General features: G+C 42.7%; 1 protein-coding gene across 2 annotated transcripts in view; it reads right to left on the bottom strand.

Moving 5' to 3' along the window:
• LOC311141586 (ephrin-A5-like) overlaps window positions 1-12,997 on the bottom strand; it is a 75,206-nt gene extending 62,209 nt beyond the window's left edge. The window contains exon 1 of one of the 2 annotated variants that reach the window (XM_084176958.1): window positions 11,859-12,997. In XM_084176958.1, the coding sequence (XP_084033084.1) occupies window positions 11,859-11,983 (125 nt within the window). In that variant the 5' untranslated portion in view covers window positions 11,984-12,997. The remainder of the gene's footprint in view (window positions 1-11,858) is intronic. The other variant, XM_084176957.1, reaches the window with a different exon arrangement.
• Window positions 12,998-25,144: the final 12,147 nt, after the last annotated feature.

Genomic DNA, 25,144 nt, shown 5'->3' with positions numbered 1-25,144 from the left:
AGTAAAAAATAAACATAGAGAATAAATACTGCAACTTGAGCTACACCAAATAGATGAACTCTACTTCTTAAAGAGAGCAAAGCCGTTTTTGAGTGTGTGTGTGTGTGTGGGGGGGGGGGGGGGGGGGGGTTCTGTGTGTGTATGCGTGTGTGCGTGCATGTATGTTCGTTGGGGTGTCATATTTGGTTATCTGGGATAATGTTTTGGATTATCCAGGGAACCAAAACTGGGCCTTGAGGAGAGGAGAGGGTGAGGATAGGATTTAACACACATTCCGTGGATCAATTGCTTCCCCTGTATGGTAGAAAATGAGGTCATTAAATAGTGCTGTGGTCTGTTGTAACAGTACTGTATACAGGGGGTTTCTGCTGGGTAAGGATAACAGTACACACACTCACACACTCGAACATCAAACCCATATCAAACCGAAGGGTGAGGGAGATACAGCTAAGCCAATCAGATTCCCTCCGGTAGTATCCATTTTTGAACAGGATTTGATGTCCTCTCTATACAGAGGAGTAAAGGAGTCTACTCTACCTGATCAAACAATGGTTGAAGAAAATAATGATGGGTCTAAAATAACTACTTTTAATAATATATCCCAGTGATAACAGTATTGTAAGTGGAAATCACTCCACAGTCTCTCTCTCATGAATACACACACATACACACACACAAAGGGAGTTAAAGCATGTGGCCTGAACCGGAGAAGGGTTAATCCTTTCTGCATAGACCCATCCTACCCCACCATCACTGGGAGGGAGGGAGGGAGGGAGGGGGGAGCTAGCTACTAGCCAGCCCTGTGAAGAAGTGAGTTAACCAGCTAGTTCTGTAGGGGAAATAAGGTAGCAATGTGAGAGAAAGTAGAGAGGGAAGCTAGTTAGCTCTATGGAGGGAGGGAGGGAGGAAGGGAGGGAGGGAGGGAGGGTAGAAGAAGGCGGTTAGAGTAGAAAGGCAGGGAAGGAGGGAAAGGGAGGTGTGAAAGGAGTGACGATAGGGGTACAGACAGAAGGGTGTGAGGGGTATACAGGGTGCCACCTCCTCACCACTCTCCTCAGCCTCACTGTAGCCCTTGGTTCTAAGACTCTGTCTTCCCCTTTATTTCTCTCCTCCGTGAACATGCTACAACTTCAGCTGTGCCCCCGCCCCTCCCTCATCAACTCCTCCAACTGCTCCATCTATCCCTCCCTCCTTTTCTCCCTCCGTTTTAAGTGCATGCATACTTCCAGCCCTGGCCGTGGAGAGAGAGCGGACAGCGAGAGCAGAAACAATGACCGCCTTTCAGCCTGTCAGAACCCGGCGTGTGTGTGTGTGTGTGTGTGTGTGTGTTTGGAGTGAGAGAGGGCTGTGCTGGTTGTATTTGAAGCTAGTTTGGAAGCGGCCTAACTGTTTTGTGGCTCCTCTCTCCCTTTCAAGCAGCGGGGCTGAGCGAGGTAAAGGCCTTGTTTCTTTGTATTTGTGTTTAGGGAAATGGAAGTGAGTGGGGAAATTAGTGTTGCACGGTATACCGGTACCACGGTAATATGACGGTACCAAAACATCATGATACTTATGATACCAACATTTTAGAATATCTTAGTAGCTTTTCATATGATACTACCAACCTTTTTAGCCCTACCAATCTAAAGAACCTGCTGGCGCCTGGTATAATATGTTCATAAAGTCAGTTTTGTTTATAAATTAAGTTGAATTTAAGCAAAAGCCACTAGTCTCTTGTATGCGCAGGTTCAATCCTATCCACTTCACTTTCATTCACATATCACGTGGCAGCTGTAATCAGCCAGCAGCATACCCTACTCATCTGCATCTCTCCGTCCGCTCTTCATGCGCATCTATTCCTGCATCAGTTTTTATAAATATAATTTAGAGGGGATGCAGACCATGATGAATCTTCGGTTGTTAGATTTGTAAATGTATTACATTGGAGCAGCGCGCAAAGCCAGCAATGTTGATACATTGTATCATTTAATCGCCTGTTCTAACCAAGAGCACAGAACAGTCTGAGTAGACTTTGCAAGTTCACTGTCATGCAGACTGAGTGCCAGAGAGAAAATGGAGCACCGCTTCGTGACAGGCATGCTTGCAGCTTTACAGCAAAGACAACAGCTTGTCTCTAGCCTAAACAGTTGAAAGAATATGACCCATATTACCGGAGATACATTTTTTTCTTTCTATTGGGATTCACAGACATTTTAAATAATTTCACAAGACATGTCGTGGGCCATTTCAAACTAATGCTGGGTCGCTAATTATTGGTTTGATAACAAACAACGTTGTTCAGTCATGTGACCTAGCTAGCTAACAACCTGGTAACTTCACAGTAGGTTTAGGTACATTTGATTGGCCCAGGAAGAAAGGAAAGGGTTCTGCTACTCATGAGGTAGGATTCATATAGGCCTAATGTCAGCCTAAATCAAAAATCTATTTCTTTCTGGTGCTCCTTAAATTCTGTTTGGTGCCTAACGTTGTAAAAGTTGGGAGCAGTGTGTGTATGTGTGTTTGGGGGAGAGAGAGAGTGGTGTGTGTGTGTTTATGAAAGTGAGGGAGACAGAGAGTGTGTGAGGAAAGGAGGGAGAGTGTGTGTCTGTGTTAACTGAAGAGTAAAGAAGGTTTCATGCAGTGTTTTCCCCTTACTGACACAATGACATGCAGATAATTATGCATGTATATTCCTACCTCCCATTCCTCTAGCCAAATCACAGGTAGGTCTTTGCAAATATGAGCAAATCAGCCATTCTGCGTAGTATTCTATTATACACTGAACAGTGGGAAGTTAAATTCAATGTGTTGTATTGAGTAGAAGTGTGAACAAGCTTCCAGGGGACAGAGCGCACAGGATGCTAGGCCACTGATTTTTTTCCACCATGGTATTGCGATACTACTCGGTATCGTGGTACTTGGCCTGGTATCGTATCGTTTGTAAAATGTTGGTATTGTGACAACACTAGGGGAAATACTATAAAGGTGTTGAATGACGATATGCTAACACTAGCATTATCTACGCTAGACTGACGCAGACAAACAGACCAACTGCTGTGCTTCCAAAACCCACATGCTGAGACATGCTGGGCTTTCAGTGGCTCTGACTGGCTGTACACAGATGAGGAGGTGGATATACTATGTCCCTCTGATGAAGGTACAGTATGATCAACACAATATGTTACCTTAAAGGCTGGTCATGGCTCACATCAACACCGTTATCCCAGAAACCCTAGACCCACTCCAATTTGCATACCGTCCCAACAGAGCCACAGATGATGCAATCTCTATTGCACTCCACACTGCCCTTTCCCACCTGGACAAAAGGAACACCTACATGAGAATGCTATTCATTGACTACAGCTCAGCATTCAACACCATAGTGCCCTCAAAGCTCATCACTAAGCTAAGGACCCTGGGACTAAACACCTCCCTCTGCAACTGGATCCTGGACATCCTGACGGGCCGCCCCCAGGTGGTAAGGGTAGGTAACAACATATCTGCCACGCTGATCATCAACACGGGGGCCCCTCAGGGGTGCGTGCTCAGTCCCCTCCTGTACTCCCTGTTCACCCATGACTGCATGGCCAGGCACGACTCCAACACCATCATTAAGTTTGCCAATGACACAACAGTGGTAGGCCTGATCACTGACAACGATGAGACAGCCTATAGGGAGGAGGTCAGAGACCTGGCCGTGTGGTGCCAGGATAACAACCTCTCCCTCAACGTAATCAAGACAAAGGAGATGATTGTGGACTACAGGAAAAAGAAGAGGACCGAGCACACTCCCATTCTCATCGACGGGGCTGTAGTGGCGCAGGTTGAGAGCTTCAAGTTCCTTGGTGTCCACATCACCAGCAAACTATCATGGTCCAAACACACCAAGACAGTCGTGAAGAGGGCACAACAAAGCCTATTCCCCCTCAGGAGACTGAAAAGATTTGGAATGGGTCCTCAGATCCTCAAACATTTCTACAGCTGCACCATCGAGAGCATCCTGACTGGTTGCATCACTGCCTGGTATGGCAACTGCTCGGCCTCCGACCACAAGGCACTACAGAGGGTGGTGCGTACGGCCCAGTACATCACTTGGGCCAAGCTTCCTGCCATCCAGGACCTCTATACCAGGCGGTGTAAGAGGAAGGCCCTAAAAATTGTAAAAGACTCCAGCCACCCTAGTCATAGACTCGCTACTGTTATTTTACTGCTGCTCTTTAAAAAAAATTGTAACACTTATTTTTCTTAAAACTGCATTGTTGGTTAAGGGCTTTTAAGTAAGCATTTCACTGTAAAGTCTACACCTGTTGTATTCGGCGCATGTGACAAATACAATTTGATTTGATTTGATTTAACGTTATGGAGCAACGACGTATCCAGCATTTTTATCCAAGCACCTGGAGTCATGGTACAATAAGGTGTGCTAACATTTCCTTCCTGAATTTCATATTCTGCCCATCTAGAAGCAGCACTCAGTAATGCATGGGCTGTACTCATGGAAAGGGACGTTAGGGAATAAACCCAGCAGACTGTGACAGTGTCAGACTGGGGAGAAGTGAAATCATGACCAAGGCAGCTTTCTGTTCTAACGTTGGTGACTTTTCATGAATCTATTGCATCGGAGCAAGAGTGTACCGGTCAGCTACATTCTTTTCTCTAGGAAAACGGACCACACAGCCCAACCATTCGACAATTTCTCTCCCTCTCTCTGTCACTTCTGAGAAATTACCTCATGAGTCATTTATGACGGGCTACAACTGTCAATTAGTTCTTTATTCTAGAGCTGGAGATGTGTCGTCCTCTGGGATCTATTCTCCACACTGCTCCCCAGCTAGAACAACATCCACTCACTCCCCCGCACCGCCAAGCCAGCCAGCCCCCAAGTTAAATAAGGAAAACGTCTGTGAATGTCCAGAGTCAGTGTACTATGAAAGGAATTATCTGTGGAAAATGGGTCTGGTAAAATCAAGGTTTTCAATCAGTTGGTCTCGGTAGCATCACATTTTCCAGTTGCACAGTAAATGGTGATGACAAAAAGAAAATCAATCATTCAATCAAGCCCTTCTGGTCTATTCATGCAAATTTGTTATTGTGTCAAAATGCGATTGAACTTGGAGCGTAAATTAGTTTAACAGTGGAACACAGAAAACAAATCAAGCAAGACTAAATGAGCTGGTTGATATAAAATAAATAAATAAATAAATAATTTTACTACACTTGATCAAAAGCTCCAAAAATAAAATAAACAAAATACATTTTTTTTTTCTTGGCTTCAATTAATATTTTTTTTTACATATATATATATATATATATATATATATATATATATATATATATATATATATGTGCATGTAGCTATATGCCTGACTTCCCCATAAATTGAATAAGTCCAAAAACAGACACGGAACATAAAATGCAAGTTATGTTTTTGGACTCCTCTCTCTATATCGGCACAGGGCATAAAGAATTGGTGCCATGGGTGGCAATGTTGAGTTACTGCAAGTTCCATTCAACCCGTCCACAGCCAAATCTAAACCTTTGCATAGACCCATACAGTCACCCTACACTAAACAGAAGAAGATGAGCAGTGTGGACAAGGATGGGAAGGATTGGAGGGGTGGAGGACAAGAGTGTCTGATAAATGATTGACAGTTTGGGGTTTGGAGTTGTGGGGGAGGGGTAGGAGGTGGGGGTTGGAAGGTAAGAGACCTGCACAATAGCGCCCACATCTGGTCTGGGAAGGCAGAGCACTCCATGCCACTACCAGCTGCTTCCAGACCTCCTAATAAAAGGGCAGAGGGTTGGTGGTGGTGGGCAGAGGGAGCGGCAAGGAGGGTGGGGGGCTTACTCTGCAAAGGAGGGTGGGGGCCTTATTCTGCAAGGGGGTTGGAGGGTTGGAGGGTTGAGGGCGGGCCAAGGGTAGGGCAGGGACGGGGACGGGGGGGACGGGGGGGGGCGAGGGCCTCAATAGTTTCAGACACAAAGGCATGAAGCCGATAGAAATAGAATGCATAGAATATACATCATTCTAAAATTCTGATTCAGAGCTCTAGAGAAGCAAGAACAAAAGACAACGTGTTTATGGTACACTGCATCTACTATCTACCCCTAGGAACTGATCCAGAGTCATTTCTGTGGTTTAGGTCTATAGGTAAAGGTTATTGAACTGGGAAAGGGAGAACTGGTCCCACATCAGTTCTTAAAGAGTAAACCCATAAACAGACCATAAAACTCTCCCCTGTCTCCCATACCTCGGAGAACCCTGACACACAGAAACTAAACTCAGACCAGGTGGATATAGAAAGCATTAGGGCTTGATAAAACAAGCTTGATAAAAACAAACAAAATAGAGGAGAAGCACAGGAAAACCGGACAGGGAATAAGTTATTTTTATCAATGTCGTGACAGAATTTTATAAAAGTACAGTATACGGTCGGACACGTGTGTGTTGCGTAAGTTGGTTAATACTTTATTGTTTCTAAGTAAAGCGTTCCTGTGAAAGCTGAGGGTTAGTGGGCCGGCCGATAGTGGAGTTTCAGCACTCCACTTGACCTTGGAGTGATTAAGCTCAAAACAAAGCACAAAACTGGGCATTGAAATGAGGAACAGGTCCACAGTGAGTCATTGAAATGAGTTAAGGCCACAGTACAGTATGTGCCATGTAGAGCCTACCAGTGCTGAGCAAAAAACCCAAGCCTCCAAGGTTGGATTTTTTTTAAATAATAGTTTGGGGAAATATTTTCTTCTTTCTTAGATGTACGAAATTCATGTTCATGTTATTTATCAACATCACTGTTTAACTTGGACAAAAATCGATCAGAATTAACTTAATGTAAGAATGCCAAAATCGCAAAACACCAACTCGAAATTCATTAAAATAAATCCAATCAGCAAAACTAATTCTCAAAAAGCTTATTTTTTTTGTTGCCAAAAATGCATGTTTCCCTTACAATGACATGCAAGTTCATATAATCTCCAAGGAGTGACAGACATCCACAGACCCCAGTGAAGCTGAGTGTTCTGCCCGCCGCTCTGCATCTCTAACGGGGTCAGAGCCGAGAGGCAGGACCAGTGCTCCCTGACGAACAGCTGAACATCCCACACACATTTTAGTGAGATGTGTTGTGTTGCGTTCTCTACCAAAAACCCCACCCCTACTGTGGTCCCTCCTCTCTTTCATTATAACAACCCACAATGGATACACTTCAGAGGTAGGAAATTAAACTGTTGTTATGACGGCATAATAAGTTAAGCCAAAAATACACAGAGGTTACTTGTTCAAACACTGCATTCAGTTTTCTCAAAAGGCTCTCTTGAAATGGAAATTATTATTATTATCAAAAAGCAGTGAATGCTATTAAGCCCTCATAAAAGTCATTCACATTCATATCACAAAGCATCCTCTTCTCAGTTCATGTTTTTTCGTAATCTTTTAGAAAATGGTTTGATTTCATAATTTATCACACCTTGTACGTTGTATCTCTAACGCGCTCTCCCTTCCTCACTGTCTCCCTCTAACGCCCTCTTTCCCATCTCTCTTTCTCTTTCTCTTAAAAGAATGACAGAGCAAGAGGCCATTAACAAGAACTAAATCAGCCTTAAGTCAGAGAGAGAGAGATTTATTTTTAAACTGACGGAAAATAAGTCAGAGGGTATAGAAAAAGAGAAGCGACAGGGCAGAGGAGAGAATGTGTGTAGAGCATTGGGGTCAAATTCATTTAAACTCAAATCCACTATTACATTTAATGTAAATATATATCTCTTATTAAATAAGACATGGAATTTTAATCAAAATATTTCTGTAATGTAAATAAATCAGGCCTTATTGAGTTTTGAACCCCTTGCACGGATTAGTCTCCTATCTCTCCATAGTTATGGCTACGGTAGAGACCAGGGTGTGTGGTGACTGGCGTTCCCTCTACAGTCTGAACATGTACCGTGCCTGTGTTAGTGCAGTCAGCACACGTGCACACACACAGACAAACACACATGCAGAGTGACAGACAGTTTGTCACATCCCGTGGCTCAGTGACAGGTAATGAGAAGTCCAACCGGGAGAGATATAATTATCAGACGTTTATGAGGGTCTGAAGGAGAGGGAACAAGCCCTCTGTGACCTCCCAACCCATTATTCACATAGCAATGACACATGCACAGAGCGGCCTAAGAGCAGTAAGGGAGACCAGCCGATCGAGGTTGGGGTCAATAATACAATTTCAGTTCAGTGCATTCGGGATTTACTGTTTGGTAAATATCACATACACACACACCTCAAAGTTCTCCAGCAGACTCCAGCTAGCTTTGTGCTGTATTGCTGTGTGACCTCTGTGTGGCTGTGAGTCTCTGAGTGTGTGTGTTCGTGTGTGTGTGTTCGTGTGTGACCTCTGCGAGACTGTGTGCATCTCTCCAACTAGCACTCCTAGTTGGGTCCATGGAGGGACTCGTGAAATATCTAATTGTATTCATTCATTTTCTGGGCCCAGTGTGGGAGCGAGAGAGAGCAAGAAAGAGAGAGAGAGAGAGCGAGAGAGAAAGAAAGAGAGAGAGGTCCACAGCTACAGGGGAGAGGGGGAGGAGGAAGAGGAGAAGCAAGAGGGAGAAAGAGGGGAGAGCTCTCACCAGCAGGACAGCAGGGACCTCCTGAGAGAGAACAAACTTCCCTTCATTACACCAAATACTCAAGGTACTGAAAGAGAGAGAGAGAGAGAGAGAGAGAGAGAGAGAGAGAGAGAGAGAGAGAGAGAGAGAGAGAGAGAGAGTTGGAGAGAGAGAGAGAGAGAGAGAGATTCACCAGAGTAATTAAGCAGTTAGCAGGTTCCCGGTCTCCTGCTGAAGGTGTGAAGCATCTAAACGCTCACTTCGCTTTGAGCCAAAAGAGCTACAAAAGCCTACAGTCTGCTACCATACACCACTGAACTGTACACTCAGTCATGAGAATAAACACCTACGCTAGCAGATAACTAAGGGCTGTATGATTTCTCCACAATCCCTTTTGGGGAGTAATATTTCAGACAGAGAATATACTCCATACACCACATACAGAGAGAATACATATTTATTTACTAAGTCATCTGTAAGAGCGTCTTTGCTGCTCTCCTCTCCTCTCTCTCCCGTTTTCTGACTCTGCCCTACAGGGTTGAGAGTCAAACAAACTTGATTAGTGTAAGTAGAAGAAAATGACTAACGTTATTAAACCCTTTCACAAAACCTGTTTCCTGTCCTCGGGCTAGTCAGGACTTCAAAAACAAGACAAGGGCTAGGGAAGCAATCTATTTCTCATATTTTACAAGGACACACAAGTTCAGCGTGTATTGAAGCCTAGTTTACTTCTCCTGGCAGTTTCTTTTTCTCTCTCGTCAATTTCAACTCTCAACCAGATATTTACAGTAAGTTTAGTTTCTTTTTTCTTCCACTGGAACTAAGTAAACTGTCAGCCCATCTGGAGTAAATCAAGTGGTCCACAGAGCCGCCAGTCAAAGTCTTTGTGAAAAATGTGCACCCTAATGAAACTGTGTCTATCAGCGTAAGACATCAGATTGAGCCCAAATTTGCGTTACTTGTATTGAACAAAGAGGCACACAAATAAACAGCTGGCTTAAGCTGGAGTGCAGAGCTAGACCACAACAGTCATGGTGGAGTGTATCAGCACTGGGGATCTCTAGTCTACAGATAGAACAGCCCCAACCCCAGCTCTACTAGGCCCCAATGTTCAACTCTACACTTGTCCCATCACCACTAATTGATCTCAGCGATTAAACTTTATTTTTATTTTTTTTACTTTGAACTGAACATAAGTAGTTATACAAGAACGTCTGTGTAGCTACAATTCATGACTTTGTATGTATTTGGAGAATTAGCTTAGGGGCTTCAAACAACAAATAGTGAACAGCTAAAACTGCATTGGAAATATTTAGACTAGACTTAATAGTCATTTGGAAAGACATAAATACACATTTCCAGTTAAAATAACACATAAAATAAGCAAAATATGATCAGTAAACACATTTCTGACTATGTAAAGTGTGATTGGCTGCTGTTAAGTTTTCCAGGAAATGTATGGCCCTCTGTGGAAAAAGGCAAAAGCTAGACTTTCTATGCTATGGGTCAAGGAAATCTAAAGGTCAACCTATGCTGACCTTATTCTCACTGTAATACTACTACATTGGTGCTTTATTGTACCACTCAATACAAATAGATATTTTCATGAATATGATTAATACACATCTTGGACATACATCTTCTTAATCCTATAGATAACTATGTTTGTAAAACTTACACAAATGCAGTCTCTTTTCTCTCGTGATCAATTTCAATGCTGTTTTAAATTATTCAATACAAATATTTTTTCTACACTAAAATAAAATAATTATTTGGCCAATTCTTGGTGATATCACCCATAACTTGTGGAAAAGTTTCAGATTATAATGTATCCTAACGGTTACATGCAGACTTGGATGTCCAACATCTTTACTCAATATTCAAGAAAATAAAGTTTGTTAAATCATTTGATATCTAAGAAATCCATTAACTGGGTTTATTTTGGGCAAAATGTGGTTTGGACATTTGTTTGTTCATTACGAACTAGCTGGCCTTGGGCTAATACATTGGTGGATACATTCTACATTTCCTATTTTGATTATCAACTTATTTTAATGTTTGTGATTTTAGACTGTATGACAATGCCTACCGAAACTCGCAAGAGGTAGAATACTTTAGTGCAGCAAAAGTGAATGCTTTCAGAACTTATTTTTGACTTTTCAGTCAACCTCCAATTGAATTACAGTATTTACATATGCTATTAATTAAATATGTATGACTTAACCATTTAAACCTATAAACCCAAATAATCGCATAATTATATAATAACTCAAAGTAGGTGAAAAGATTTTGGAAAACAATCCAGAGGGGCTTTACTTTTTTCATCGGATTAAAACATGTTTTCCGAATAACAACAACAAGTGGATTGGATAAATCCTTGGTGAACAGCTCATATCATAATCAAAAGAAAATACAATAATTTAAATATTAAATTAATTGCAACCTATATCAGCCTGGCGAAGCTGTTTGTTCCTGATTGAGTAGGCAAAGCCTATTGATTTCTGATAATCTTCTAAATTGTAAGAGGGATCCGCAAATGTGCGGATCGGCTGCAACTAGCGCCAAAACATAAATTGTAGGCCTACAGACTTGAGTGGTTCCCTTTTCACCCCGCTTGTTGTTCTTAGAAATAAGAAATATGGGTTAATCATGGTGCGATGTTTGACCAGCATTTGCTAACTGGAGTGGAATATCGCTCCTTCAAAGATGAGAGATATAAGCTACAAATACGCGCGTACTCCGTCCAAACAACGCAATGATCCACGCGCTATCCTACATGCTCCAACAGTAGGCTTACTTTAATCAAATAACGTTCCATGATTTAACCCGGGGCCTATCCAGAAAACCCGCACTAGCGCCCACTCTCATGCGGGGGATAGATTCAGTAACACGGAATGCGGGCACAGGAACACGCGCGAAATTACTCTCCAACAGTGCGCTTTTCGGGTAACACATCGTAGGCTTATTATATTCAACAGATTTGATAACTTCACGAGTTTGATTACTGTTGATTGTATTCAATTCAGTGTAGCCTGTATCCCAAATAGGCTAGCCTAAATCCAACCAAGTGTGCACAGGTTGTGTTCTGTTGCACCAATAGCCTACCCACATTTCTGGGAAATATAACCCATCCGAGTGAAGTGTTCAATAGGCAGTAATCTATACCTTAAATAAAAGGCACCATGCCATCTGTCTATATATTTGATCCACCGAAACGTATTGGTCCACAAGGGCCGCCCCGACTCGCTTCGGCCACACTGGCCGCTCTGAGTGGCACCTACCTGGGGTTGGTTCGGTTCCAGAAGACGGCATAGCGGTCGGCCACCACCTTGGAGCTGGGCTCCTGGCTGAATACACACATCCATAGCACCAGAAAGACGAATAGCACCATCTCCACTTGCAGCATCACTACAGCAAAGTTCGGCACGTATTCCTCTTCGATGCGGGTGACTGCGGGATCAGTCCGTTTTGGGTACACTTCAGCAGGAGAGATGCTCTATCTTGTTTACATTTGTGTGCCTTTTCTGTCCTCTGTCGCAGTTTATGAATGGCAGAAATAGGCAAGACAATTCAACAACAGAAAATCGCTGTCTCCTACGCCAAGGTGCGAGGGGCTTTGATAGCGCTACCTGCAACAGAGATGACGCCTCTCTGGTCCCCTGGAATCAAACTTAATTTGACGACAGTAGCAGGTGAAGTTATCAAATGCGAGTGTCACTGTGGGTAGTGCTTCTCGTTCAGGTTCAGTGTCTGGTTCAGTTGTATGATATGTTCATGGATCGTCAGTTTGACAGCTCCAGTATGCGTAAAAATTACTACTTGGCCAGACAAAATATGTTCACACAAATATACATATAGGGATATCAATAAAATATTTATAAAACAGATGTTAGAAAACCCCTCTAATAGACTACAGCAGTCTCTGTACGGTCATGCGCTGAGCTGGATCCGTGTCAAGTTTGAGTAAAGAAAAAGAGCAATATGTGTCCAATCTCGCCCTATAGCTCGCGTCTGTCAATGTCCACGTTTTCAGAGATGGAACTTTGGAAAGCCATATATGCAACCCCCGGTTGTAGTGAAGTCCTTTACTCGTAAAGCTGTCTCTGCTCCGTTCGCAGACTGGCCGAAAAAGGCTGCTATCCTTTCTCAGCGCTGTCTTGGAAGTGTCAAGGGGGTGGGGAGGAGTCCGTCCTCGTCCTCGTCCTCGAGCCTCTCTCATGCGCTACTGCTGGGTGACAGTAGATACGCTTGTTTACCCCGAACCCAAATGGCAGCATTCCACTGCATCCTCTTCATATATAAGCATTGGAGAGAAAAAATAAAACACGCGTTTATTCATGTGCTTCTTTCCAATGATGTTTAGATTCAACCGGACGAGACGAAAGGGACGGTGAGAGCAAAGGCATCCCGGTGCAGCCAGAAAGTGGGTTCGGTTACAGCCGAACGGAGGATAGTCCCATTGGTTTGAATTCTGAATGGGCGTCACACTAACAAAGCAAAAGCCCTCCCCTCCCAACCGAACTAATTCAATTACTATGAGGTAGCTGAAAGTATCGTTTGCACTGGGAGAAGGAGCTCAGGACAGGGACCGAGAAATAGCCTGTCAGATCACACTGATTAACGCACTGCGCAGGCTATTTCATTATGGAGCAAACGGACAGAGACCAAGGTTCGAGTTACGATCTGGACCGACATGGTGGTGTGTGTGTGTGTGTGTGTGTGTGTGTGTGAGCGCGCGCGCACATTCTCATGAACTCAGAATAGAATCGAACTCAACACACATTCTGTTTTTTTTTTACACACATTTGTAGCCCTGCGTCTATAGCCATCTTATGATTTTAAAGACACTGCAAGAATACATTCTTCATACAACGTTTTTTCATGATGACATGACCCTCGGCAGCGGATGGATATCCAACTTGTTGCAGTGTGGTATCGATGCAGCGCCCAGACGCCCCGTAGTGGAGACGAGGAAAATCACCCAAGGCTACTCCTACAGTACAACTGGCACAACAAAGTCCGGACTGGATCCAGAGGTTATGAAAACATCTTATGGCAAATACTAGATATGTATTTTACAGAGAGTATAGAACACAATAGCTCCGTTAAGATGTATAAAACATGATATTAAATGTTAGCAAGTGATTCTTAAGAGTGAACTATGGGCATAGTGATTCGTCTACATAATTATTAGCTACAATTCTGTTTCACTTTAAATATTTAACAGTTATTATTTCTATAAGCATAAGAAAGTATTGTTACCACAAAAGTTATAGTTGAAACTACACAGATATAAAGGGTTAGCCACGTTTTAACCACTGTGTGACTGAATAACAGGTGCCTGTTGAGCCATAGTATTTTATTCAACCAGCAGGTCATATATAGAGGGGCCAGGGGAAGAATGGGAGGAGGGGAGCTAGGGAGAAGGAAAAGAGGAGGGATGGTGGTGCGGATGAGGTTAGATGGGTCACAGCTCATACTTTAAAATAGTCCTCTTGACCTCGTCCTGGTAGCTGGTGTATACTGAACACACACACACACACACACACACACACACACACACATGCACGCACACAGAGAGATATTGGGACTCAGGCCACTGACAGCTACCAGGAGAGGAGGAGAGCCTAGAGGTCAAAGAACACAGTCGTTTTCACAGCCACTTTAAAGCCATAACTGCATTCCTTTCCTGCTGGGTCTCTCTCTCTCTTTTACTCGCTCTCTCTCCACACACACACAAACATACACACACAATACACACACTCAAACACACACTAAGAGAAGATGGCTGCCGTTTTACAGCCCTCTAACCAATTGTACTATTATGTGTGTTTTTCCGCGTTATTTGTAATTTATTTTGTACATAATGTTTCTGCCATCGTATTTTATTTTACTTCTGCTCTTTTTTTCTCAACACTTTTTTGTTGTTTTATTCTACTGTTTTATTAAAAATAAATGCACTGTTGGTTAAGGGCTGTAAGTAAGCATTTCACTGTAATGTCTGCACCTGTTGTATTCGGCGCATGTGGCCAATAATTTTTTTATTTTATTTTATTTTATTTTATGTCAATCCGTAAAAGGAAGATTGGGCTGCTGTGTATGAGAACCCCTTACTGCCTCCAATTCTCTCTATCAGGGAAACAGCTATTTTTCCTGTCCCCTCTTTAACCAACACAAACAAACAAAACACACACACCAGCTATTCTCTCTGTCCCCCTCTTTAACCTGCAGTCCCATTGGGTGGCCGTGATTACATCTGTCTGCTACAGGCCTAGTTTTCTTCCAGGCACATCCACACGTTCTCATGGAGAAATGACAAGGAGCTTGAACTCTATTTCCAATATATTTTTTTCTTGGAAATAGAAAATGGTTATTTTTCCATTTGATTGATTGGTGTTGAAAAAGACAATTTCAACAAAGAACATTGTGATAGCAGTTGGCCATGTTTTTCAATGTCTATGCAGAAAATTGTAAGTGTCAGAAATCATCTTTTGGTTTATAACCCACACACACAACTGTATAAAGAGAAGTTGAGTTGAACACGGGTCTTACTCGCTCTACTCCTGCTCTCTCCCCCTATCTACCTCTCTCTCTCTCTCTTCAATATCACTTCACACAGGAAGCCTTGAGTGTGTCTAATCCATGTACTCACAACATACCAGGGGGGAATTTAACGCTCGGTCCCAAACCAACACAGATCACGCTCTCACACACACACACACACACACACACACACACACACACACACACACACACACACACACACACACACACACACACATACACACAGACAGGTCAGTGGGAGTGAGTAGAGGACTGGCTGTTCAGTATGTAGGGTTCTTGTTGGTTAGCCAGATGTGTAATTAGAAAGTAAACCGTATCAGAGAGTATCAGACAGTATCACAGCACAGACTCATTAAAGGGGTGTGAGACAAGAGCATGGGTGACCTTGCTAGTCTGGTGTCAACTCTACAGCTCCACTTCTGGCTGCAATACAGTATCTGTACTCTCTTAGAGGCTGGAGTCAGCAGAAGGGGGTTTTGAAACATCATTTTCTGTGGGGTCTTTGTTAGTAACAGCAACTTTAGCGACAAAAAAATATATGTTTGGAAGCAAACATACTTACTGATCCATTTGTCACTCACTCATCCCCGTCGTGATGGCTGGCGCATAGAGCAGCAATAAACTTCTGTCGGTCTCCAGACAACTTCTCCACTGTGTCGCATCTCTGCTGATGTTGTTGGAGCGCAGACTCGTTCTCCGCCACATTGTCTTGGGCCTTCCCCTCATACTGCCCTCTGGAGTCCAATGTATCCATGTGTGGCATCTGCAAAAAAACACAAATGAGAAAAAATCCTAGGTCAGACATCGTGTTATCAGACAACATACAGTGAGCTCCAAAAGTATTGGGACAGGGACACATTTTGTGTTTGTTTTGGCCCCTAAAATCGGGGGACTGTGAACAAAAAGTGCTGTAAGTTCTAAATGGTTCACCCGATATGCATGAAAATACCCTCAAATCAAAGCTAACAGTCTGCACTTTAAAATTATAAAATGATGACTATGAGGTTAAGTCCAAAGTGCTTGAGTACAGAGCCAAAACAACACAAACTCTGTCACTGTCCCAATACTTTTGGAGCTTCCTGTATGCAGCTAAAAGAGAATGCATTCTCAGTCTACTTAACTTATAAAATAAAGGTGTAATACGTGTGTAATAAAGGTGTAATACGTGTGTAATAAAGGTGTAATAAAGACGTAATTGACCAGAGAGAACATAAACAGGCATACACAGTAGATAAAACAGGCCTGAGCAGCAGGTCCTTTACAGGAGCTCAATGACCACTTAGCCCCTTATCACACACTCACAACTCCTCCAAAACTGTTTGATGTGGGGCTATATTGTCTGGGTCAGGGGTTTAGGTCACTCTGGGCTAGTAGGTCTGAAGAGAACAGTTTGACCCTGTAGGCTACCGGTAACTGCACATAGTGCTTACAGGATAAACACATATTTTTACCTGTTTGTTCTGAAGATGACAATAAAGCGCTTGAGTACCTAAGTGATTTATTCCAGTTACGTGAATTTCAATCAGCAATAAACAGATTAAATACGCATCGCTAATGGTAAAGAGTACTTATGCCATATCTCCTATCTGTGTTGTATGTAGGAAGAGAATCACATTATAAACATGTGTATTGACATGCAGTATGTGATGTGTTCAGACCGCGTGTAGCTCCAGGCCTCATTGGTATACAGATCACACACACGTTAATATGATGCTCTCTCATTAGCTTCGACAATGGAGTCCATGTGAGTTCGTATTACAGAGAACACTGCACATACAGTATGCTCCTGTGCTCTACAGAGACGAGGAGGGACTGCGAGGATAGGTATCACAGTAGAATTACATCTATAAAGTTCTAGTTATGCTGGTCATTTGATATGAACAAATACATACAATTTAGGATTTCGGTTATTGCTAGTTTTACTTTATGCACCCTGTGTCCACACAGTTTGACACCACAGTGTCTCTCCAACCTTTTCTACTAGTCTAAGCTATGGTCCTCCTCATTGACGTAATTTCAGAGGTCATATAGGTCATGACACTGGATTTGACCTTCTGTGGGTGAATCATAAAGCAGTGATTTTTATCTTCCCATAATGAATACTCTTACATTTAATCCATAGACACTTGTTTCAGAGAGTGGTCAAACTACTCCTTCACTCAACAACCTCCACCATGTGACGAACGTTCGTGTCGTTATCACTGATAGGTTGCATCCCCCTCTCTCTCTGAGTCCTTTCTTTAGACCGCATATCAGATTAGGGCTTTTATTGTCACACTCAATGCACTTAGTGCTTTAGCAAAGCAGATCACTCAGAGTGTCTGTGTCATAGAGAAGACACCTTGGGTTGACAGAGTCATGAACAGCAGACAGGAATCAATAGGAAGGACTAATCGGATATATTTGCTGGGACGGGCTCAGCCCTGAATGTCAATGATGGAGCGCGGATGGGGACTGATGCTGTCATTACTACAAACTCTATGGAGCAGACAAGTGTAGGTGGGAGAAAACAGGACAAGCCCGTCCAGCCAATAAAGAGTAATAAAGTGGGTTTCCCAGGCCTGCTGAGTTAGAGTTTTCCTGTATGAGTGAAACAGCAGCATTTAGTCATGCTGTGTGTGATGAGAGAAAGAAAGAGTGGGTGTCACAAAGGGAGGCCTGTCTTTAAGGTTGGCCTGTCTTATCTAGCCAAATAATATTTCCCTGTCTGTTCTATCTCAATGTAAACATTATGAATACACACTTTTTTGTCTCTTAGATGAGTGAGAATAACAATGTATAGCAGGTCTGGTCTACATGGGGCTGTTGGAAGTACAGTAAACAGTAAATGATATAGAATTAATTAGGACATTCTTTAGTAGGGTCAGTATCAGCCGACGCCTGTAAAAGCAGCTGTCCTGTGTCAGCCGTACACATCGCCTCTCAGCAGTACAGATAGCATTCGTCTTTTCTCACTTTTCATTCCTTTTTCACACAGCGTATACGTGTGTGTGTGCTTTCTCTCACAGCACCTTCACAGACACATCCAGGATGGACCCTTAAGAGCCTGCAGCCCACCAAATCCCCCTGCTATATAAATGTTTATTTGCCGCTTTGTTTCTCTATGTCAGTGTGTGGTACATTATTCTCTAGGTTTTTATCACACAGCTTACTAATGAGATCTGGTCCAGCTGGATTCTGTGTGTGTTCTCACATCTTAGACAGACTGTGTGTGTGTGTCACAGGAGGTTGGTGGCACCTTAATTGGGGAGAATGGGCTCGTGGTAGTGGCTGGAGCGGAATGGCATCTAATACATGGGTTCCATGTGTATGATGCCATTCCATTCGCTCCGTTCCAGCCATTATTATGAGCCGTCCTCCCCTCAGTAGCCTCCACTGGTGTGTGTATGTACCTCAACAGGCTTCATAGCAGCTTTATTTTGAAAACCCAATCCTAAAACATTTATAATATATTCAGACAACTACATTATTGTACTTATGACTACTATACAGAATAGTTGTGTAACAGCCTATTACGACCCAAAGGTGGGAGGAGAGAAGGCGCACCACTGTTGAACGTCGTACTCTTTCATTATAGAAATGAATGTAAAAAGCCTTTGATATGACCTTAATACAATCCAGTAGTCATTCTGGTACATGGGGCTCGGCCTTCTTTGAAGTCCCTGAATGAAATGGATGTTCCACATTCGTTTATTCCAATTCTGTAGAAATGACTGAAGACATTCTGATTCAAAGGCAAGCACAGACTTAATGGGGAGCCTTACTCAAAGCAAAATGGAAATAAAGGAATATTAGCCTTGTGTCCGTACTGTTCACAAGAAGATTCATCTTCTTTAATACCAGCTTATTCTTCTCCTTCATACTGCATTCTCTCTCATTCTCTGTCCTGTTGCGATGTGTGAAGGGGCACAATTAAGTTCAGCCATACATCATTGATCATAGTACAACAGCATTAGCGTATGTTGTTTAGCATGCTAATTAGCTTTAGCATTATGGATTGGCGTTTGAAATTCCACTCATCATAATGGGATGAGCTGAGATCCAAGTTAAGCAGAAGGTTTGTGACTCTGATCAAATGAAGACAATGATAGCCCAATAGGATCCCTGATAATAGGGAGAGAATTGGAATATTGAACATGACAGAGTGTTTACAATGGTGGCTTAGAGAAGAAGCTAATTAAAAGTGACCATAGAGGAACTAAGAATCAACAGCTTTCTTCAGGATTTTCTCTTTATTCTACCCCCCTTTTCATCAGAATACTATGAATTGGAGTTCCCTCAGTTGTCTCCTTGCTTCAGGCATTGAGAGCCATAATCAAAGTCAACCCCAATTATTTATTTTTTATAATCTTGCGCAAAGGTAAACTCTTGATCATTAACGCAAACATACTTTCTTGCAACTGTAGGGGGAATCTTATTTTTGACTAACCGTGGTTTCAATGTTTAGTCACTGGGCAATTTTTGGGGGGGGGAATCAAGGTTGTTTCCACATCATTTCAACCAAAAAATATAATCTGCTGACGTTGAATCAACGTGGAAAACTGATTGGATTTGAAAAAAAAGTAATCAACGTAAGGAAATGTCATATTTTTTCCACCCAATTTTTTTAGATTTCACGTTGAATTCACGTTAGTTGACAACTCAAATGTAAATCAAAACTAGACTTTGAACTGACGTCTGTGCCCAGTGGGTACCTCTTAGTGAGAGTCAAGAGGATGGAGAAAAAGCTTTCTAACATGTTCAACCCAACACATTAGAAGGAAGTGACCCGACTGAAGAGCCTAGTTTCATACATGTCCTTATTTGTAAGGACCTCCATTGAGGGCTGCATTCCTCCATGGTTGTTTTAATATGAGAACATTCATACAGAGCTTGACGCCAGAGTAATCCTCCTTCTATAGATATCACTCAGTGATAGCCCATTTCCTTGCCTTATTCTTAATTTGTAATTTTTAATGGGAGGAAAGAAGAGAGATTTGGAGCCTGCAGCCAACTGCATCTGTGCCAATCTGGTAATCACACGCACACACACACACGCACGCATACACGCACGCACATTTATGTTGCTTCTGGAAAAACAGATTTTCAAAAGGTGTTCTTTTTCAATTTTTTATGATTTGGGAGTTTTAGCTTGAGACATTTTCACCAGTGAGAATCAGGAGTAAGAGAAAGTGCAGATCTAGCACGAGTACACAGTTTGTAAAACTGGGGATGTCATGAGAAAGTGTTGAATTTAGCTTAAGTAATGGATGATGATTCATACACACACACAAGTGCCAAAGTCATACTGTCATTCAGCGAGAGTTATTGCCCATGCTAATGAAGTGTCCAGAAGAGCAACACCCAAAGCCTTTCCTGGTCCCCACTTGCATAGTGATGTCATCATTCTGTTCCCTGTCCTATGATGTCATCATACCGTTCCCTATGCTCCCATGATATGAAGCAGGGGATGTGAGCTCACTGCATAGTTCCCCACAGTGGCATCAATCCCTTTGGCTATGGAGGAAACTGATGTGTTGGACTATGGTCATACCAGATCAGCTCCTCCTAACACACAGCTGGCAACATGGTCGAACCACTCCTCAGCCATCACTCTGATTTTTCCCTCTCTGGAAATAGCTTGATGTATTGGTGTCATTACCTATTTACACAGTAACTATACCAGGGGGACCACAAGAGATTAGCATCTTTCATCAGATTTGTACTTATCAAATATAATCTGATTTCTATTACTTGATAATACTCTAAAACCTGAAAAACTGTTGGCCCTGGTAATTATAACCTGGAACAACGGCCCTCGGTTCTCCTGGTCAGGTCACAAGGAAAAAGTCACCATTACAGTAAAGCCTGACCAATGAAAGCTATACTCTATGGTCTCAGGAGATATATGTGGTGCCCCAGTAAACTGCCACAATATGCCCTTAATACCAACATGTCAACACCGTGCATCCAACCAGGAGACAGGATATTGGAGCAATTACTTCCAGACTCAGGACAGCAGTCTCCTACGAGCAGGGGGTGCAGAGCTTTCCCTTTCTCTGATAAATCTGTCTGTGTCAAACAGCCTAAATGGAGGCTCGGAGGGTGTCATAATTAGCATGGACATTTGCTGACAGAGAGGGTGAGTCCTGTGTGTGCGTTTGTGTGTATGTGTGTTTGTGCATTCGCGTGTGTATGAGTGAGTGTGAGTATGTGGGGTCAGGTTCTTCTGGGATGATTGAGCAGAGAGAGATCTAATGGATAGGCCTGTTAGAGAGAGAAGTCTCTGGCTGTGTTAGATGGATGTCATTGCCTCAGGTACTTTTGTGCCAATCAACACTTTTAACCCAAATAATTTGCATCATAAACAGCCACTCTTGATGTGTCTCGCATGAATTTCTCATTTTGTGAATCTCGAAACACTGTTTCAAGGGCTGTTAGTTACTGAACTGCTTTAGAATCAATCCTTTATGTAATTATAGGAAAAGGGTTTTTTAGAAGGCCTCACCGTGAAGTCATCTCTCGCCACAGAACACAGAGCCCTTCTCTTTTTTTATAAAGTTTCACTCTGAATAATAACTGTTTTTGTTGTTATTCAAAAGCTTCACAACAAAACAGCCAAGACAAAAAAAAAGGGGGGTTGAATTTGCCCTTCTGACCGTTTTTAACAGTAGTTAAAGGAAACTATTCAAAAATCACAGCAGCTGGCGACTCCAATGACACAGTTAGGAACAGTCCCGTGGAAAGCAGCGTACGCTAATTATCCGCCCTCGGGGGAACGCGAATCGTGGCGCAGCGCAGTTCCTCTCCGTTTCAAGTCTTTAACTATCTCCCCTGCCTGATCAAACGCAGCCAGCACCACGGGTGAAGCGTTACAAATCAGATTTTAGCGTGCGGCCCCGTCTCTAATATCTGGTGACTGTGGTGAGCCATGTGAGGTGTATTGTCCCGTTGGAACAGTGATTAGCACGCTGATATGATTGGGCTTGTGTTACACTGCATGGGATCCATTGACTCAGCTACCAGGAGAGAAGGAATAATGGTGCTACAGAGAAAGCGAGGGAAGAAAGAGGGAGAAGAGGAAGGAAGAGGAAGGAGAAGGGAGAAGGAGGTGATATGATTGGGATTGTGTTACGCAGTGTGGTACCCATACAGTCCACTACTTGGAGAGAGGAAATAATGGTGGGAAATGGAGGGAGAAGAGGATATAGGGAGGAGAGGGAGGTGTAGAGGAGAGGAGTTCATATAATTGGGAGTTATTATAGAGAAAGGAGAGAGGGATCAGGAGGAGAATGAAGAAAGAGAGGAGAGAAAGAAGACAGAGGAGGAAACAAAAAGGTGGGGAGAGGAGAATGAGGAGAGGGTACATTATAATGGTCACCTGTTCTTTCCTGAACAGATGTGCTAAAACAAGAATTTGAACCCTTCCTGTAGAATAGCAAGCAGTATGGCGACAGTAAGCTTATGAATATGCACAAACACAGCAAAAATCTAAGCACATTAAACATCAGATGAAAGCTTTGATTAGTAATGAAATGGCAGCAAAATGAGTCAAAATAAATCATAAACCAAACAAAATTTGTATGCAATAAGACTTATGTGAGAGTAGTCCAGTAATATCTTTTTTTCCAAGCAGATGATCTAAAGGAACAGGTTTTAAAAGCACATTTACTGAACTATTTTACTTTCAAAGTTTCAAACAAACGATTCATGCATTGTTTCTCACACCTTGGCAGCCATTTTGATCTCCCCTCCTACTCACATTACCCTATACTTAAAGTGACAGGTCCAATCAACAGAATTTTGACCAATCAACAGAATTTTGACCAATCAACAGAATTTCAACCCCGGTGGTGTATAAATCATAGTATGGATCTATTAATTTCACATTTAATGTGGAGATGTAACTAAATATCAATGCCTCAACTACATACACTAGCATGGTTAAAGTGAAGATTCATAGTAACATGGACATTTTTCTCATGAGTAAAGTAAACAGTCTGTTCTTGTGTGGATGGGTTCACATAGGCTTACTATCTAAACAACATATGTCTCCATCTTCCTGTAAATACATGCATGAGTAAATAACTTTCTGTGGCATTATACATCCGCTGATATACAGTACATCCCCCATGCAGGATATTTAAATATACCCTACAATTACATTACTCACAAGAAAATGGTTGGCTAATATAAAATACATTCTTTGATAGTTACATTGACAAACATGTGCATACAGGTGTAACTAACATGCATTTCTGCGGCATGATTTGTGACTCAGAGGAAATGTACAGTGTACTGTATGTGGAAGTGCATCATTCATGTTTCGGTAAATAAACAATATATTCCCCATACAGAACAGGATATTTACATAGACTTGCAAGGAAATACAGAGTATTACCCAATCTACGTACAGGCATGATTCATGTCTTTGCAGGTAATAAATGATTCACGTCTTAGCAGCTGAAATCCAAAACACATCATTCTCACCACATCTCCACACTTTGTGTCAATCACAATTAAATCCACAGGGAACAGGCTGAAACAGGGGGTGTGAATCATGTTGAGAAAACATTGATAAATGATTGTGAACTCATTTAAACAGTTGTGTGAGGTATGTAAAAGCATTCTCTCTCTCTCTCTCTCCCTCTCTCTCTCCCTCCCTCCCTCCCTCCCTGTAGCCCCAGGCCAGACACACAGACAGGCAACACAGAGGACCACCTGCCATGGGTGATGCAGGAACACAGGCAGTGATGACAGCCCTCTGATGGGTTCAACACGCTAGTACAGGACCCTCTGGGTGATGTGGAGAGGGCGAGCGAGAGGGAAAGAGGGATATGGGGAACAAGGGAGAGCTGGAGAGAGAGTTTCTATTCACACAATCAAAACATTGCTGTTGGATAATGTTATGACTTTATACCCAAATATGAAAACGATATAGCTGCATTATTCTCTTAACTGTGATATGTAAGTCCAATACTGCTGTCATCCATTGCTGTGTCAACTAGCTACGTTCCATGTGTGGGCTGACTTCTCTCTCCCTCCTCACAGGCCTAAGCCACAGAGACTGTTCACGGTCTGACAAACCTAAGGGAGATTTAAACAATGGAATGTGAAACAATGCCATGTCACCATGGCATGTCTAATGTTGTTTTGCTAGAATTAACTGGAATCAGCTAAAACTTTCCCCATGGTGATCCAAAGACATGTGTGAGTGTTAATGTTTGTGCTCGTTTATGTCTATCTGTGTGTGTGTGTGTGTGTGTGTGCAAGGTATTTACGTTTACATTTTACTCAATTACAAGACACTCTTATTTACATTTACATTTTAGTCATTTAGCAGACGCTCTTATCCAGAGCGACTTACAGTTAGTGAATACATTTTTTATTTATTTAATTTTTTATACTGGCCCCCCGTGGGAATCGAACCCACAACCCTGGCGTTGCAAACGCCATGCTCTATCAACTGAGCTACATCCCTGCCGGCCATTCCCTCCCCTACCCTGGACAACGCTGGGCCAATTGTGCGCCGCCCATGAGTCTCCCGGTCGCGGCCGGCTGCGACAGAGCCTGGATTCGAACCAGGATCTCTAGTGGCACAGTTAGCACTGCGATGCAGTGCCTTAGACCACTGCGCCACTCAGGAGCGATCCAAAGCGACTTGAGCAATTAGGGCTAAGTGCCTTGCTCAAGACACAGACAGATTTTCATATAGTCTGCTCGGGGATTCGAACCAGCGACCTTTCGGTTACTGACCCAACGCTCTTAATCAGGGATCTCTTGTGATTTAGGCAGGACAGGATGGGGTGAGTGAAAGAGGGAATGCATATAGGAATGTCTTCACTCTGATGCAGTCGTTTACTGGCTCCCCTTTCAAACACCCAGATCATAAATTAAACATACGCGTCTTAATAACTCTGGGAAAAACCTTTGTGTGTGAATGCGTGTGTGTGAGCGTGCATGTATGGGGTATTATTAATATCATTTCTATAGTCTAGTGAATCAGACTGTGGGGATTACAGGG

Source organism: Coregonus lavaretus, assembly GCF_964263955.1.
Source record: "Coregonus lavaretus genome assembly, chromosome: 14".
Lineage (NCBI taxonomy): Eukaryota > Metazoa > Chordata > Actinopteri > Salmoniformes > Salmonidae > Coregonus > Coregonus lavaretus.
The sequence above is the reverse complement of the archived record's forward strand: the minus strand, read 5'-3'. Positions and strand labels throughout refer to the sequence as shown.